Source organism: Geotrypetes seraphini, chromosome 3, assembly GCF_902459505.1.
Source record: "Geotrypetes seraphini chromosome 3, aGeoSer1.1, whole genome shotgun sequence".
Taxonomy (NCBI): domain Eukaryota; kingdom Metazoa; phylum Chordata; class Amphibia; order Gymnophiona; family Dermophiidae; genus Geotrypetes; species Geotrypetes seraphini.
The window spans coordinates 406,204,339-406,217,689 of NC_047086.1; the positions used below are offsets into that span (position 1 = coordinate 406,204,339).

Sequence of the window (13,351 nt, forward strand, 5' to 3'; positions counted from 1 at the left end):
TTGTTGATATGTTGTATATATCGATTTTGCGCCTCGGTGATTATGTCCTTAAAAAGGGACTATGCCTGCTCTAGCGTTTTAACAGTGCTTATCCTCTTCTTGATCTTCTTCCCCACCATGAGTTCATCTCTTCGTAATTCCCTTTTCGAAAGTTAAGTGCCGTGGCCGTCGTTCTGGATCGATGTTTTGTCCCTGCATCCATGTCGAAGTGGATCATATTGTGATCACTGGTTTCCAGCATCCCCTCTACTTCTACATCTTGTGCCTGTCCTCGTAGTCCATTTAGAATTAAGTCCAGAATTGCATTTCCTCTCGTACCTTCCTTGTACCTTCTTTAGAGGAAGTCTGTTCCGGATCTTCTCAAGGCTCATTCCACTCGGGGTCAGACAGCTACTTGGGCTGTTTCTCTTGTGCCTCTGGTGGATATCTGTAAAGCTGTGGTTTTGTCGTTTGTGCATTCCTGTGTTCGCCATTACCATGTGGACGCTCAGGCACGTCAGGATGCAGTGTTCGGTGAGCATGTTCTGATGTCGGTCCTTCGGGGGTTCCACCCGTGATGGGTACTGCTTTAGTACGTTCCATCAGTGAAGCCTGTACCGGTCTGGGGAGGTTGACAAAGAAGGAGAAATTAGGTTCTTACCTGCTAATTTTCTTTCTTTTAGACTCTCCAGACTGTTACAGCACCCCATCCTGTCTGTTGTTTGTTTTTGTGAGTTTGCTTTTTCTGCAGGTTCTAGTATTTTTCTAGGATCGGGGAGATCAAAGAACATCGTCTGTGGCTTGGCTGGTGTAGCTGGAGAGCTGTGGGGACATTTTGTTGCAGGGCCTATCCTATACATTTTCCAACATAATTCCTGTATATTAGTTGCTGCTCCTGTTCGGAATGTAACTGTTTATGATTAGCTTTTCTTGGTTCTGCTTGGCTATTTGGCAGACTTAGATAGATGGAGAGACAGCTATTAAGAACTATAACCAAAAGTTTGGTCTTAGTCTCCACTGCTGGTCTTGAGCTATTACCCATCAGTGAAGGCTTTACCAGTCTGGAGAGTCTAAAAGAAAGAAAATTAGCAGGTAAGAACCTAATTTCTCCTTAATATGCACTGAATTGGTTTTAGGGAGCACTAAATGAAATTAAATAAAACAAAGCAGATCCCCAAGGAATGATATGGAGTGCCACCTCATGGTCTTGCTCGGGCTTAGTACGATTTCTGCATCTTTGCTAAACAGTGGGGGAACTAGGAAATACCTTGGAATGGCTGCTGTCTTTCTGCTCTGAATGTTCTGGCTGGGAGTGGGGGTGCACAGTAAAAGCAGAGCATGATGTGCAAGGGAAGAAGCATCCTAGTGGTTAGAGCTAGCATATTTAGGGAAACCGAGGTCTGAATCTTGCTTCATGTCCCCACTTAGATCATGAGCTCCTCAGGACTGGGAAATAGTGGACCTGAATACTTATTATCATCATGCACCACTTAGTAACTCCAGTAACACTACACAAATAAGTATTTATTAGACAGTCTTGTTTTGCTCCCTTCTTTTATTTCCTGCCAGAGGAGGTTGAGAAGATGAATAAGAAAATGGAAGAATTGAAGGCAGTCAATGTGCGAGTGGTGTCTGAGAGCTTCCTGAGTGAGGCACAGTCCGGCAGAAGTTTCCAGGAGCTGCTAACTGTGCATGGCCTCTCGTCTTGGGGAGCAGAAGTGAAGCAGGAGCGCACAGGTGTACCAACAGGACAGCAGGCCAATGCCTCCTCTGCAGGGAAGAGCACCGGCAAGGTGAAGGAAGAGCAAGGTAATAATGCCTTTCCGTGAACAGTAGCCATAGGAGGTGATGCTTTTGCTTTTAAGAGCATGTGCGGAAGATAGGCCCAATAGCTGGCAGGGATACCCAGGCCCTGTCAGTTGAAGACCACTTCTAAAGATGCCCAGAACTCCCTACAGTTGAGATCGGAAGTTGGAGGCCACGTTTCTGAGGGAAAGCTAAGCATGCACAGGGTGCCGGTGTCAGTGGGTCAGGAGTGCTGCTACCAATTGCTGAGCTTGACAGCAGGGAGTTCTGGGTGTCTTTGGAGGAGGTCTTAGGGATCCCAGCAAGCTCAGGTATTTTTAAGTTGAGGGGTGGGTGGCGAGAGGGCAAAGAGGACATTCCGTACCCATCAGTTTTTCTTGCAGGTCCATACAAAATTTGTCTGGTTACACTACTGTCTTGCAGGTTGCGTGGGTATAGAGAAGCAAAGAGAAACAGAAAACAGAAGGTGTGTGTTTAAAACAGTATAAAGTAGGCTTGTCCAACCTATGGCCTGTGGTCCAGAATCCAGCCCATAAAGAGCTTTTTTTCCCTGGCTGCCTGTAAGTTTAAGCCATGCAGTGCTAGGAGTTTGGACTGATATTGTTTTCAGACTCGTGAGTCCAGCCCAAATTTCAAGCTTGCAGAGAACTATGTTTCATTGGGGAAGCAGGGATCCTGCTGTTTCCCCTCACTTGGCTTTATCGACAAAGAGAGAGACTGGGTGAATACTCCAATGAAATAAACATGCTGCTTTCCCTCGGCTACAGCTTCCTGTCCACACAGGCGGGAAACCATAGCTGAGGAAAAGCTTCAGGGGCCACCGAAGGCAGCGGACCGAAGAATGAAAGACTGTGGCGCTGCTGGGAACAAGAAGGGTAAGAAAGTACTGGATCCTGCTGGTGGGAGGGAGTGCCTTAGGGATCTATGAATTTCAATGCTTTTTGTTAAATAATATTCTATAACCTTCAGCTCAGTGTGTGGCAAATAGGATGCTAGGAATTATTAGAAAAGGGATGATAAATAAAACTAAGAATATTTTATAATGTCTTTGTATTGTTCCATGGTTCAACCTCACCTTGAGGATTGCATTCAAAATGTATAGTGGAACTAGAAAAGTTTCAAAAAAAGAGTGACCAAGACTCCTTTCATATGAGGAAAAACTAAAAAGGTTAGGGTTCTTCAAATTGGAAAAGAGACAGTTGAAGTATACAAAATCCTGAGTGGTTTAGAGCTGGTACAAGTGGATCAATTTTTTTTTAACCCCAATTCTTTATTCATTTTTTCATCTTATATCAAGTACACAAAAATTATTTCAATTGGTGAGGCCCAACTTTAGTACAGGGAGAGGCGGTCGGAGCATACTGCAAGTGATTTTCTTCATTCGCTGGTGCTCCGGCTGTGCTCTCCTGCCTCTCCAGCTGCCCTCTCCTGGTTCCCCTTTGCGGTTGGAAAATACTGCGAATGACCGGGGGAGCTCTCCTGTCCCTCCTTTCTTGCAGGTCCAACAGGCCACCATCTCCCTCCTTTCCACAGTTCAAGCACAAGTCTTGTATATGCCTCCCTCCTTCCTCTGGCTCTGTACAAGATGTCTAAAGCTGGCCCTGGAGCCTTGTCTCTGCCCCAGCCCACCCCTACACACACAGGAAGTTGCAGACTTGTCATTCTTTGTGCTGCTTCCTATTTTTTTGTTTTTTTTGGTCAGATCCTTTCTTCATTATCTGAAAGATTTTCTTTTAGCTCTAATACCATGTTTCCCCGAAAATAAGACACTGTCTTATATTAATTTGAGGCCCAAAAAAGACATTAGGTCTTAGTTTCGGGGATGTCTTATTTTTTACATGTAAAGATCATCTCTCCCTTCCTCTTCTCCACCCCAGTTCTTCCTATTTCCTTTCTCTCCCCCACATGTGCAGCATTTTTCCTCCCCTCTCACCCATCCCCTTGTGCAGTATCTTTCTAGCTCTCCCTCCCATCCCTTGTGCAGCAGAACTCTTGCAGCTACTATCCTCCCTTCCACCCATCCCCCCGTGTATCATCTTTCTATCCCCCTGCTGCCGCAGCGCACCTCCCCCCCCTTGGCCCGCTGACCCATCTCTCCTTCCCATCTGAATTGTGAGATGGGAATACCTTATTTTTTTTTAAATATCTTTATTCCTTTTTACATTATACAAACAAGTGTACAATAAATCAAGTCATACTATACATTCTTCACTTAAAACTTTACAATCATCTTATACCATAAATTACCTCCCCTCCCTCCCTTTCCAAATATTTTTGTAACTACTCATCCTAATGTCATAAAACCCACCCATCCACCCTCCCATCCTATACATACTAAATGGGGATAAATTCATTTATTTATTATAGTAATCAATTAATGGTCCCCACACATCTTTAAATTTCTTATAATATCCTCTCTTAATCGCCAATGTTTTTTCCATTTCATACACATGACACACCGAACTCCACCAGAAACAGTAATTCAACCCCCTGTAGTCTTTCCAATTGTATGTTATTTGTTGGATGGCAACTCCTGTTAAAATCATTAACAGCTTATTATTATTCGAGGAGATTTGACTTTTGGCCCTCATAGACATCCCAAACAAAACTGTGTCATATGACAGGGCCACATGATTCTCTAACATACAATTTATTTGTCCCCAGATCAATTTCCAAAAAATTATTAATAAGAGGACAATAAAATAATAAATGATCTAGGATTCCAGCCTCAAGATGACAATAAGATGGGAATACCTTATAACAAACTGGCAGCGGCAGCACTCGGCATGCTGATGACATCATTGGCAGAGGAACGCCCAGGAGATAAAAGGCTCGAAGCAGCTTGTATAGATTGCTGCTGAGTGCCGACGCTACCAGTTTGTTATAAGGTATTCCTGTCTCACGGTTCAGATGGGAGGGAGAAATGGGTCAGTGGGGGGAATTGCTGCTGGCGACTAGGGCTTATATTAAGACCTACCCTGAAAATCATGCTAGGGCTTATTTTCGGGGAAACATGGTAACTTCTTTTACCTCACTTCTTAACCACACCTGCTGGCTGGCCTGCCTGCCTTCCTCGTTTAATAAGTGGAATATATCTGGTCTGCCTGATGTAAATTTTTGACCCTTGCAGCTGCTTCTTTAAGGTTGTCTGTCTTTTTTTTTTGGGTGGGGGGGAGGGGGTCCCCTTCCATTCTCCTCATTTTATCAATCTTTTTGAAAGTTGAAACCTTTTGAGAGACAACCCATGTGACTATTCATGAGTGATATGAGCTTAGTTCTGACCTGGTGGGCATCTGCAGATGGTACGATGTGAGTACTTGGGTTTTTCATAAAAACTCTGGCTGTGGGGGGCAAGGACATCTTTCTTGCCCAAGCATTTGGCCTATATTGAGCCCTCAGGTTTCTAAGTTGCATATGTTATTTGGCTTTGCAAATTCTATTAGGTAAATTAATATCTGTTTACTTTGTTTCAGGAACCAGCAAGTCAGAAAAGAAAATGAAATTAACCGTAAAGGGAGGAGCAGCAGTAGATCCAGACTCTGGTGAGTATAGACATGAAAGCAGCAGATATCGGTAGGGGGCTGCTGATATAGTGCCAGAATACAGAACATACCATTGGTAAAAACCATAACAGATATTAACAAGGTCGGCTTGATCTTTGAACATACTCATTCTCCAAACTCCAGTAGTGGCTAGATATGCCAGTGCATGATCTAGTGCTTTTTCATAGTGCCAATGTTTTGGCATACTCTTTCTGATGAGCCCCTTAGAGCAGACACTCTTAGTAAAAGATTTAGGAAAGCCTTGAAAACCCATTTTTATTCATTGACTCAGAAGGACTGCTGCACAGATAAATTTGGGAAATATGCTTAGGCTTGATTTAGTGTGTTTTTATGACTTATTGTTTGATAACTTACTGATGGTATGGTTACTGTGCTTGGGTATGGATCTTTAGACACTTTTAACTAATCAACATTGGAGTTCCTTTCCTTAAACCTTTGCATTGTTTGTAAACTGTTCTGATATGTTTATCAAATAAACCTTAAACCAGGTTTCTTTGTCGTCCCTCCAGACCGGCACAGAAACTGATGTGTAGTAGCTCACCATGACCAGCATGTGGAGACTGAGACACAAACTTTTGGCTGTAGTACAAGTGGGATGTGTAGTCCCAAGAACAATCAGTCTGCTCTCAGTCTCCAGCAGGTGAAGTGGTAAGCTGTACAGTCTTTCCTTGGTTTGGTGTAGGACTGTTGGATGTTTTAAATTGGCCTTCTTGTCCCTGTTTGTGGTGCCAGATTGAGCTTGAGGGACTCTTTTGGGTGTCCGCCTGACCTTGGAGGTGCCACATTCAACTGGTCGAGTCCCTCCCCCTGTTTCCCCCACCTCCCCAAATTTTTATCTTTAGAGGTGCCTCAGCTGCAAATCTTGCCACCAACCACTGGCAAGGCATATACAGTCATGTGAAAAAATTAGGACATTGCAAAAGAAATCTACTATAGGAGCATTTAATTTTTGAAAGGGCGACCTATGATAAAATGAGGAAAATGGTTAAAAAGAAGCTAAAAGGATCAGTTGCAAAGGTTAGAACTGTAAACCAGGCATGGATGTTATTTAAAAATATCATTGTGGAAGCCCAGACTAGATGCATTGCACGTATCAGCAAAGGTGGAAAGAAGAGGAAACGAGAGCTGGCGTGGTTAAAAGGTGAAGTGAAAGCTAACATAAGATAACTTTATTCTTCTATACCACCATAACCAAACGATTTCTAGGCGGTTTACACAGAAGAAGGCTGGACAATCAGCGAAATACAAATAGTTAAAAATACAACAGTTACTTAGATCTAATCTAATCCTTAGGTTTGTATACCGCATCATCTCCACGTTTGTAGAGCTCGACGCGGTTTACAGTAGGAGAAATAGGAAGGAACTACAACAGAGGGTTAGAGGTAGAAGTGTGAAGAAAATTTACAGGACTTGGGATGCCAAGATATAAGAGTTTCCTTGATTCCTAAGTTGGAGGGAGACTTACATTTTTTGAGAAAAGCCAGGTTTTCAGATGTTTGCGGAAAACTTGGAGAGAGCTCAAGTTCCGAAGAGGGGAGGTAAGGTTGTTCCAGAGCTCAGTGATTTTGAAGTGGAGGGAGGTCCCTAGCTTTCCTGTGTGGGAAATGCCTTTTAACGAGGGGAAGGATAGTTTTAATTTGTGGGAGGATCTGGTGGTATTAGGGTTTGAGGAATTCCAAGAAAGAGGGATAAAGGAAGGGAGGATACCATATAGGATTTTGAAAGTTAAACAGGCGCATTTATAATGGACCCTGGCAATTATCGGAAGCCAGTGGAGCTTGGCCAGGAGCGGGGAGACATGGTCAAATTTACTTTTAGCAAAGATGAGCTTGGCCGCGGCATTCTGAATCCGTTGGAGTCTGTGGAGGTTTTTCTTAGTTAGGCTTAAGTAGATAGAGTTGCAATAGTCCAATCTGGAGAGGATGATGGATTGGACAAGGAGGGTAAAATGTTTTTGATGGAAGTAGGATCTAACTTTCCTCAGCATGTGAAGGCTGAAAAAGCATTTTTTTACCAAGGATTGGAGGTGGTCATTGAAGGACAATTGGAATCAATGATGATGCCCAAGACCTTGCTCGAGAACTCAAGCTGCAGAGAGGAGCCAGAGGGTAGTGGGATGGAGGTGGGTAGGTGATCTAGTTTTGGACCGAGCCAAAGAAGTCTTGTTTTGGACTCATTCAATTTCATTTGCACAGTGTGGGCCCAGGATTGTAGGTTCATTATACAAGAGGATATGTTTTTAGACAGGTCGGTGAGGTTCGAATCGGTCTCGAGGAGGACGAGGATGTCGTCTGCATAAGTATAAATTGTTTCAAGGGGGGATAGGTGGAGGAGTTTTAGGGAGGACATATAGATGTTGAAAAGGATAGGGGATAGTGGAGATCCTTGCGGGACTCCACAATTCGGTTTCCAGGAGGAGGATGAGGTGCCATTCATGTTAACAATGTAAGAACGAGAGCGGAGGAATTTAAAGAACCAACCTAGGACTGTGGAGTTGATACCTATCTCAGAGAGTTGGTAAACAAGAATATCATGGTGAACAACGTTGAAAGCAGCGGAAAGGTCAAATTGTAGGTGGACGGCGAACTTGTTTTGAGAGTGAAGTTGTTGAACCCTTGAAATCAGGGAAGACAGTAGGGATTCGGTGCTGAAGTTAGGACAAAAGCCATATTGATAGGGTAAAAGAATAGAGAATCTCTCTAAGTATGATGAGAGTTGGGAAGAAATGATGGACTCTAGCATCTTGGTTAGGAGAGGGATATTTGCAATTGGGCGATAGCTGGATGGTATGGAAGGGTCAAGGTCAGATTTTTTCAGTAGTGTGGTCAAGGCGATATGACCCATTTCTGGGGAGAAATGGCCCGACTGAAGGGCGGAGTTTATGAGAATGGTGATAGAAGAAATAGCCTGAGTGGGAATGTTCTCGTATAGGTAGGAGGGGAATGGGTCCAAGGAGCAATTACAAGATTTCAGTTTGAGGCAGAGATTGAGGACCAGGGATTCAGATACGTGCTCAAAGGTGGTCCAGGATCTGTCAGCTGGGATAGGGTTGGAGACCATTAGGGTAGGAGTGGAATCGGTGGGCACTAGGGAGTTGTAAGAGACTGAAGGAGGGAAAGAGCATCTCAAGGAAGAAACCTTATCGTTGAAGAATTTTGCTAGAACATCGGCTGAGGGAGAGGAGAGGAGCAAGGTGGGGTCTCTTTTGGAGGTTAGGGAGCGCCAGATGTTGAATAGAGTACTGCTTTGATTGTTGGACCTGGAGATTTTGTCACCATAGAAGTTCTTTCTTGCTTTTTTTAGCACTGTATTGTACAGCTTGATATTGACTCTCCAGGACTGTCTGTCTATGGGACATTTTGATTTTTTTCCATATGCGCTCCAGAGCTCGACATTTCTGTTTTAGCACTCTGTGATATGGGAGGTACCAAGGGGCCTTGCAGGGGTAGGAGATGGATTTAGTGGAAAGAGGGGCGAGGGAAAGATAGGTGAATTCGGAGAGAGCGACCCAGTTATGCCAATTAGTATCTGAATCTGCAGGCTTAGGGGCAGAGGAGAATAGATTGAGAAATTTAGAGCAGAACAGATCGCTTGTGATTTTTTTGCGGAAGGTAATGGGGTTGGAAGTGCGGGGTGGAGCCCCAAGGTGCGACATAAAGATGGAAGACAGAAAGCCCCTAGGAAGTGGTCAGATCAGGGGACATGTTCCCAGCAAGTGTCGTCAACTGATGTCTTGTTGAGGATCTATATTCCTCATCGCCTCGAGGCAGATGCTTTTCTTCTGGACTGGACAAATCTCTTTCTATATGCATTTCCTCCATTTCCTCTCATTCAAAAGACTCTAGTCAAGCTGAAGTCAGACCATGCCACCATGATTCTGATTGCTCCTCGGTGGCCCAGACAACCTTGGTACTCCCTTCTACTTCAACTCAGCACCAGGGATCCTTACCTTCTACCAGTTTTTCCCTTGCTACTTACACAGCATCAGGGATCTCTGCTTCATCCAAACCTGCATTCTCTACACCTGACAGCTTGATTCCTCTCAACATAACTCCTCTCCAGTTTTCTCAACCTGTGAGGGATGTCTTGGAAGCTTCACGGAAGCCTGCTACTAGACAATGCTATCACCAAAAATGGACTAGATTTTCTGCTTGGTGTTTTTCCCATCATCAGGAGCCACAACATTCCTCCTTGTCTTCAGTTTTGGACTATCTTTTGCACCTTTCTCATTCTGGCCTCAAGTCTACTTCGATACGAGTCCATCTCAGTGCAATTGCTGCTTTCCATCAGCCTCATCAAGGGATACCTTTCTCTGCTCATCCTGTGGTTTCCAGATTAATGAAAGGACTTTTCCATGTCAATCCCCCTCTCAAACCGCCTCCAGTGGTTTGGGACCTCAATGTTGTTCTTTCACAGCTTATGAAGCCTCCATTTGAACCAATTGACAAGGCTCATCTGAAGTATCTCACTTGGAAAGTGGTGTTTCTCATTGGCCTCACTTCTGCTCGCCGAGTCAGTGAGCTTCAAGCCTTGGTTGCTGATCCACCTTTTACAGTGTTCCATCATGACAAGGTGGTTCTTCACACTCATCCGAAATTCCTTCCTAAAGTTGTCTCGGATTTTCATCTCAACCAATCTATTGTTCTTCTGGTGTTCTTCCCAAAGCCTCACTCTCATTCTGGAGAATCTGCTCTTCATACTTTGGACTGTAAGCGTGCTTTGGCTTTCTATCTGGAACGCACCAAGCCTCACAGAACTGCTCCTCAACTTTTCATCTCCTTTGATCCAAACAGGTTGGGACGTCCTATCTCTAAGCGTACCATCTCCAACTGGATGGCGGCTTGTATCTCTTTCTGCTATGCCCAGGCTGGATTACCCCTTCACAGTAAAGTCACAGCCCATAAGGTCAGAGCTATGGCAGCTTCTGTAGCTTTCCTCAGATCGACACCGTTTGAGATTTGTAAAGCTGCCATTTGGTCTTCGGTTCATACCTTCACTTCTCTTTATTGTCTGGATGCTTTCTCCAGACGGGATGGACAGTTTGGCCAAACAGTATTGCAAAATTTATTCTCCTAAGTTGCCAACTCTCCCACCATCCCATTGTGGTTAGCTTGGAGGTCACCCATTAGTGAGAACACCTGCCTGCTTGTCTTGGGATAAAGCAATGTTACTTACCGTAACAGTTGTTATCCAGGGACAGCAGGCGCTATTCTCACGTCCCACCCACCTCCCCTGGGTTGGCTTCTCTGCTAGCTATCTGAACGAGGAGACGCGCCCTACGCTGGGCAGGAAGGCACTCGCGCATGCTCGGTGCGGGCGACTCGAAACTTCGAGTTTCTTCAAGCAAGACTGCTTGTGAGGCGTCCGCATCGGGGCTCCGTTGGATCACATCACCCATTAGTGAGAATAGCTGCCTGCTGTCCCTGGATAACAACTGTTACGGTAAGTAACATTGCTTTCTTTGCTTGAGGACAGTGAGAATTCAGATTCACAATTTCTGATTCCCTAATCCCTGCTGGGTTTCATAACAAAGCATACTATGTCCATTTCCTGTGCCTTGTATGCTGATTCCTACTTAGAGCCCTAAGAGAAGTTGCCATCCTGATGCAACAGGAAGCGACAAGTTGGGTGTAAGAGTAGCTCAGTCATTTTTATGTATCATAATAAATAGATGTAGAAGAACTGCATGGACTACCGAAGGAACTTGAGCCAGCTAACTCTGTTTCTTACCTCAGGTCTGCAGCATTCAGCTCACGTCTTGGAGAAAAATGACAAAATCTATAGTGCAACGCTTGGTCTGGTGGATATTGTTCGTGGAACCAACTCCTACTACAAACTGCAGCTGCTGGAGGGTGACAAGGAGAACAGGTTAGTCTTCACCTTTTTCACCTCATTTCCTGTCTTTACGGTTCAGTGTCCTTCCATTGCTTAAATCTTCCCTAGAATGCCGGCCTGATACAGATGAGCAGTTTCCACTTTGTTGTCAGCATAGTGCCCAAACAGTTACAGTCATGTGAAAAAATTAGGACACCCCCATGTTCTCGATGTCAAATCTTTATTTATCCCTGGACATGAAAGTGATGTAATTGCAAGTTAAGAACAAAACTTTTCCATGAAACGAGATATTCACAAAAATGTGTAGTAACATAGTAAATGACAGCAGATAAAGACGTGAACGGTTCATTCAGTCTGCCCATTAGTTATATTCTAACTGAGGAATAAATTAGGACACCCTACACCTTAATAGTTAGTGTTACCCCTTTTGGCTGAAATAACTGCAGTGGGATGCTTCTTGTAGCTATCTACCAGTCTCTGACATCGGTCTGAGGAAAGTTTGGCTCACTCCTCACTGCAAAATTCTTTCAGCTGTGAGATGTTTCAGGGGTTTCTTGCATGTACAGCCCGTTTCAAATCACCCCACAGCAGTGGTATAAAACTATTAGTGATTTGGTTAAAAAAAAAGCCTAAAAATGGTCTTAGGGATATTTAGAGCATTGAGATTAAGCATCAGATTTCAGCATCTCAGTGGCCACAAATTTGGTCTTGGAGAATAAGATGTACAATGTCAGCGTCTATGAGGCAAACTTGTTTTTTTCTGTTACATAGAGCTTTTTGGATCCCAGTTAGATTACAAAAATTAAATAGTTCCTTGTCTAATAGATGCTGGCATTGTAATCTGGATGTAGGGACTTTGGATCATCTTTTGTATTATTGTCCCCATATCTTAGCCTTTTGGAATTCAATCTGGGATCAAATAAATTGTTTATTGGAAAATCATATAGCGTTATCTTATGATACTGTCATATTTGGAATGTCCATGAGAAAAAAGAGTCAGATATCATCGAGTAACAATAAACTTTTATTGATCATGACAGGAGTTGCCATCCAACATAACTGGAAAGATCACAGTAGACTTAATTTTAATTTCTGGTGGAATTTGTTGTGTCACTTATATAGAATGGAAAGAATAAAAGTTTTATAAAAATATGGGAGCCATTAACATCTTTTTGTCATGATTAAATGCCATTTTTCTATTAATTATACACCACTTAGTGTTGAAAGAGGGGAAGGGTTTAATGGGAGGGTTTATGATCTTATAATGAATGGGTGGAGGGAGGGTTGCATTTATATTTATAAGATACAATGATAAGATGTTCAAGTGCTCTAATTAATAGTGTTTATTATGAATTCTGTACACTTGATGAAAGTTTAAAAATGAATAAAGAATTAAAAAAAAAAAAATCACCCCACAGCATCTCAATGGGATTAAGATCAAGGCTTTGACTTGGCCACTCTCCATTTCTTATTTTTCAACCAGACTTTGGTGGATTTACTGGTATGTTTTGGGTCATTGTCATGTTTCAGGGTCCAGTTCTGCTTCAGCTTTAATTTGCTTACAGATGGTCTCACATGTTCCTCAAGCACACGGTAGAATTCATGATGGATTCTATGATGGTGAGCTGGCCAGGTCCTGCTGTAGCAAAGCATCCCCAAACCATGACACTTCCACCTCCATGCTATATTTGGTGTACGCCAAACATGTCCTCTTTTTTGATGTCCAAATAATTCAATTTTAGACTCATCTGGCCAAAGAACACTGTTCCAGAAGTCCTGGTGTTTGTCTACGTTCTCTCTGGCAAACTTCAGTCTGGCTTTGATCATGCTCTTAACGAGCAAAGGTTTCCTCCTTGCACATCTCCCACTCAAGTTAAATTTTTGCAGTCTCTTTGATTGTAGAGGCATGTATTTTCATATCAACAGTAGCAAGAGCCTGCTTTAGGTCCCGTGATGACATTTTAGGGTTTTTGGAGACTTCTTTTAGCATCTTGCGTTCCATAGCAAAGCAGCAGATGAATCCAGACTAGTGGGTATAGCTCACATCGACCAGCAGGTGGAGATAGAGAACTGATTAACAGTTGGCCTTAAAGCCTGGTGTTCCTTCTGTTGCTTCAGTTTTGCTCTATCTCCCAGCAGGGACTGAGCTAGCCCTCTAGCTCTTGGAT

The 13,351-nt window shown here is 43.4% G+C and overlaps 1 protein-coding gene across 1 annotated transcript in view; it reads left to right on the forward strand.

Moving 5' to 3' along the window:
- PARP1 (poly(ADP-ribose) polymerase 1) overlaps positions 1-13,351 on the forward strand; it is a 244,306-nt gene that overhangs the window by 125,239 nt on the left and 105,716 nt on the right. The window contains exons 10-12 of the mRNA XM_033939243.1: positions 1,549-1,788; positions 5,259-5,327; positions 11,084-11,216. Of these exons, the coding sequence (XP_033795134.1) occupies positions 1,549-1,788; positions 5,259-5,327; positions 11,084-11,216 (442 nt within the window). The remainder of the gene's footprint in view (positions 1-1,548; positions 1,789-5,258; positions 5,328-11,083; positions 11,217-13,351) is intronic.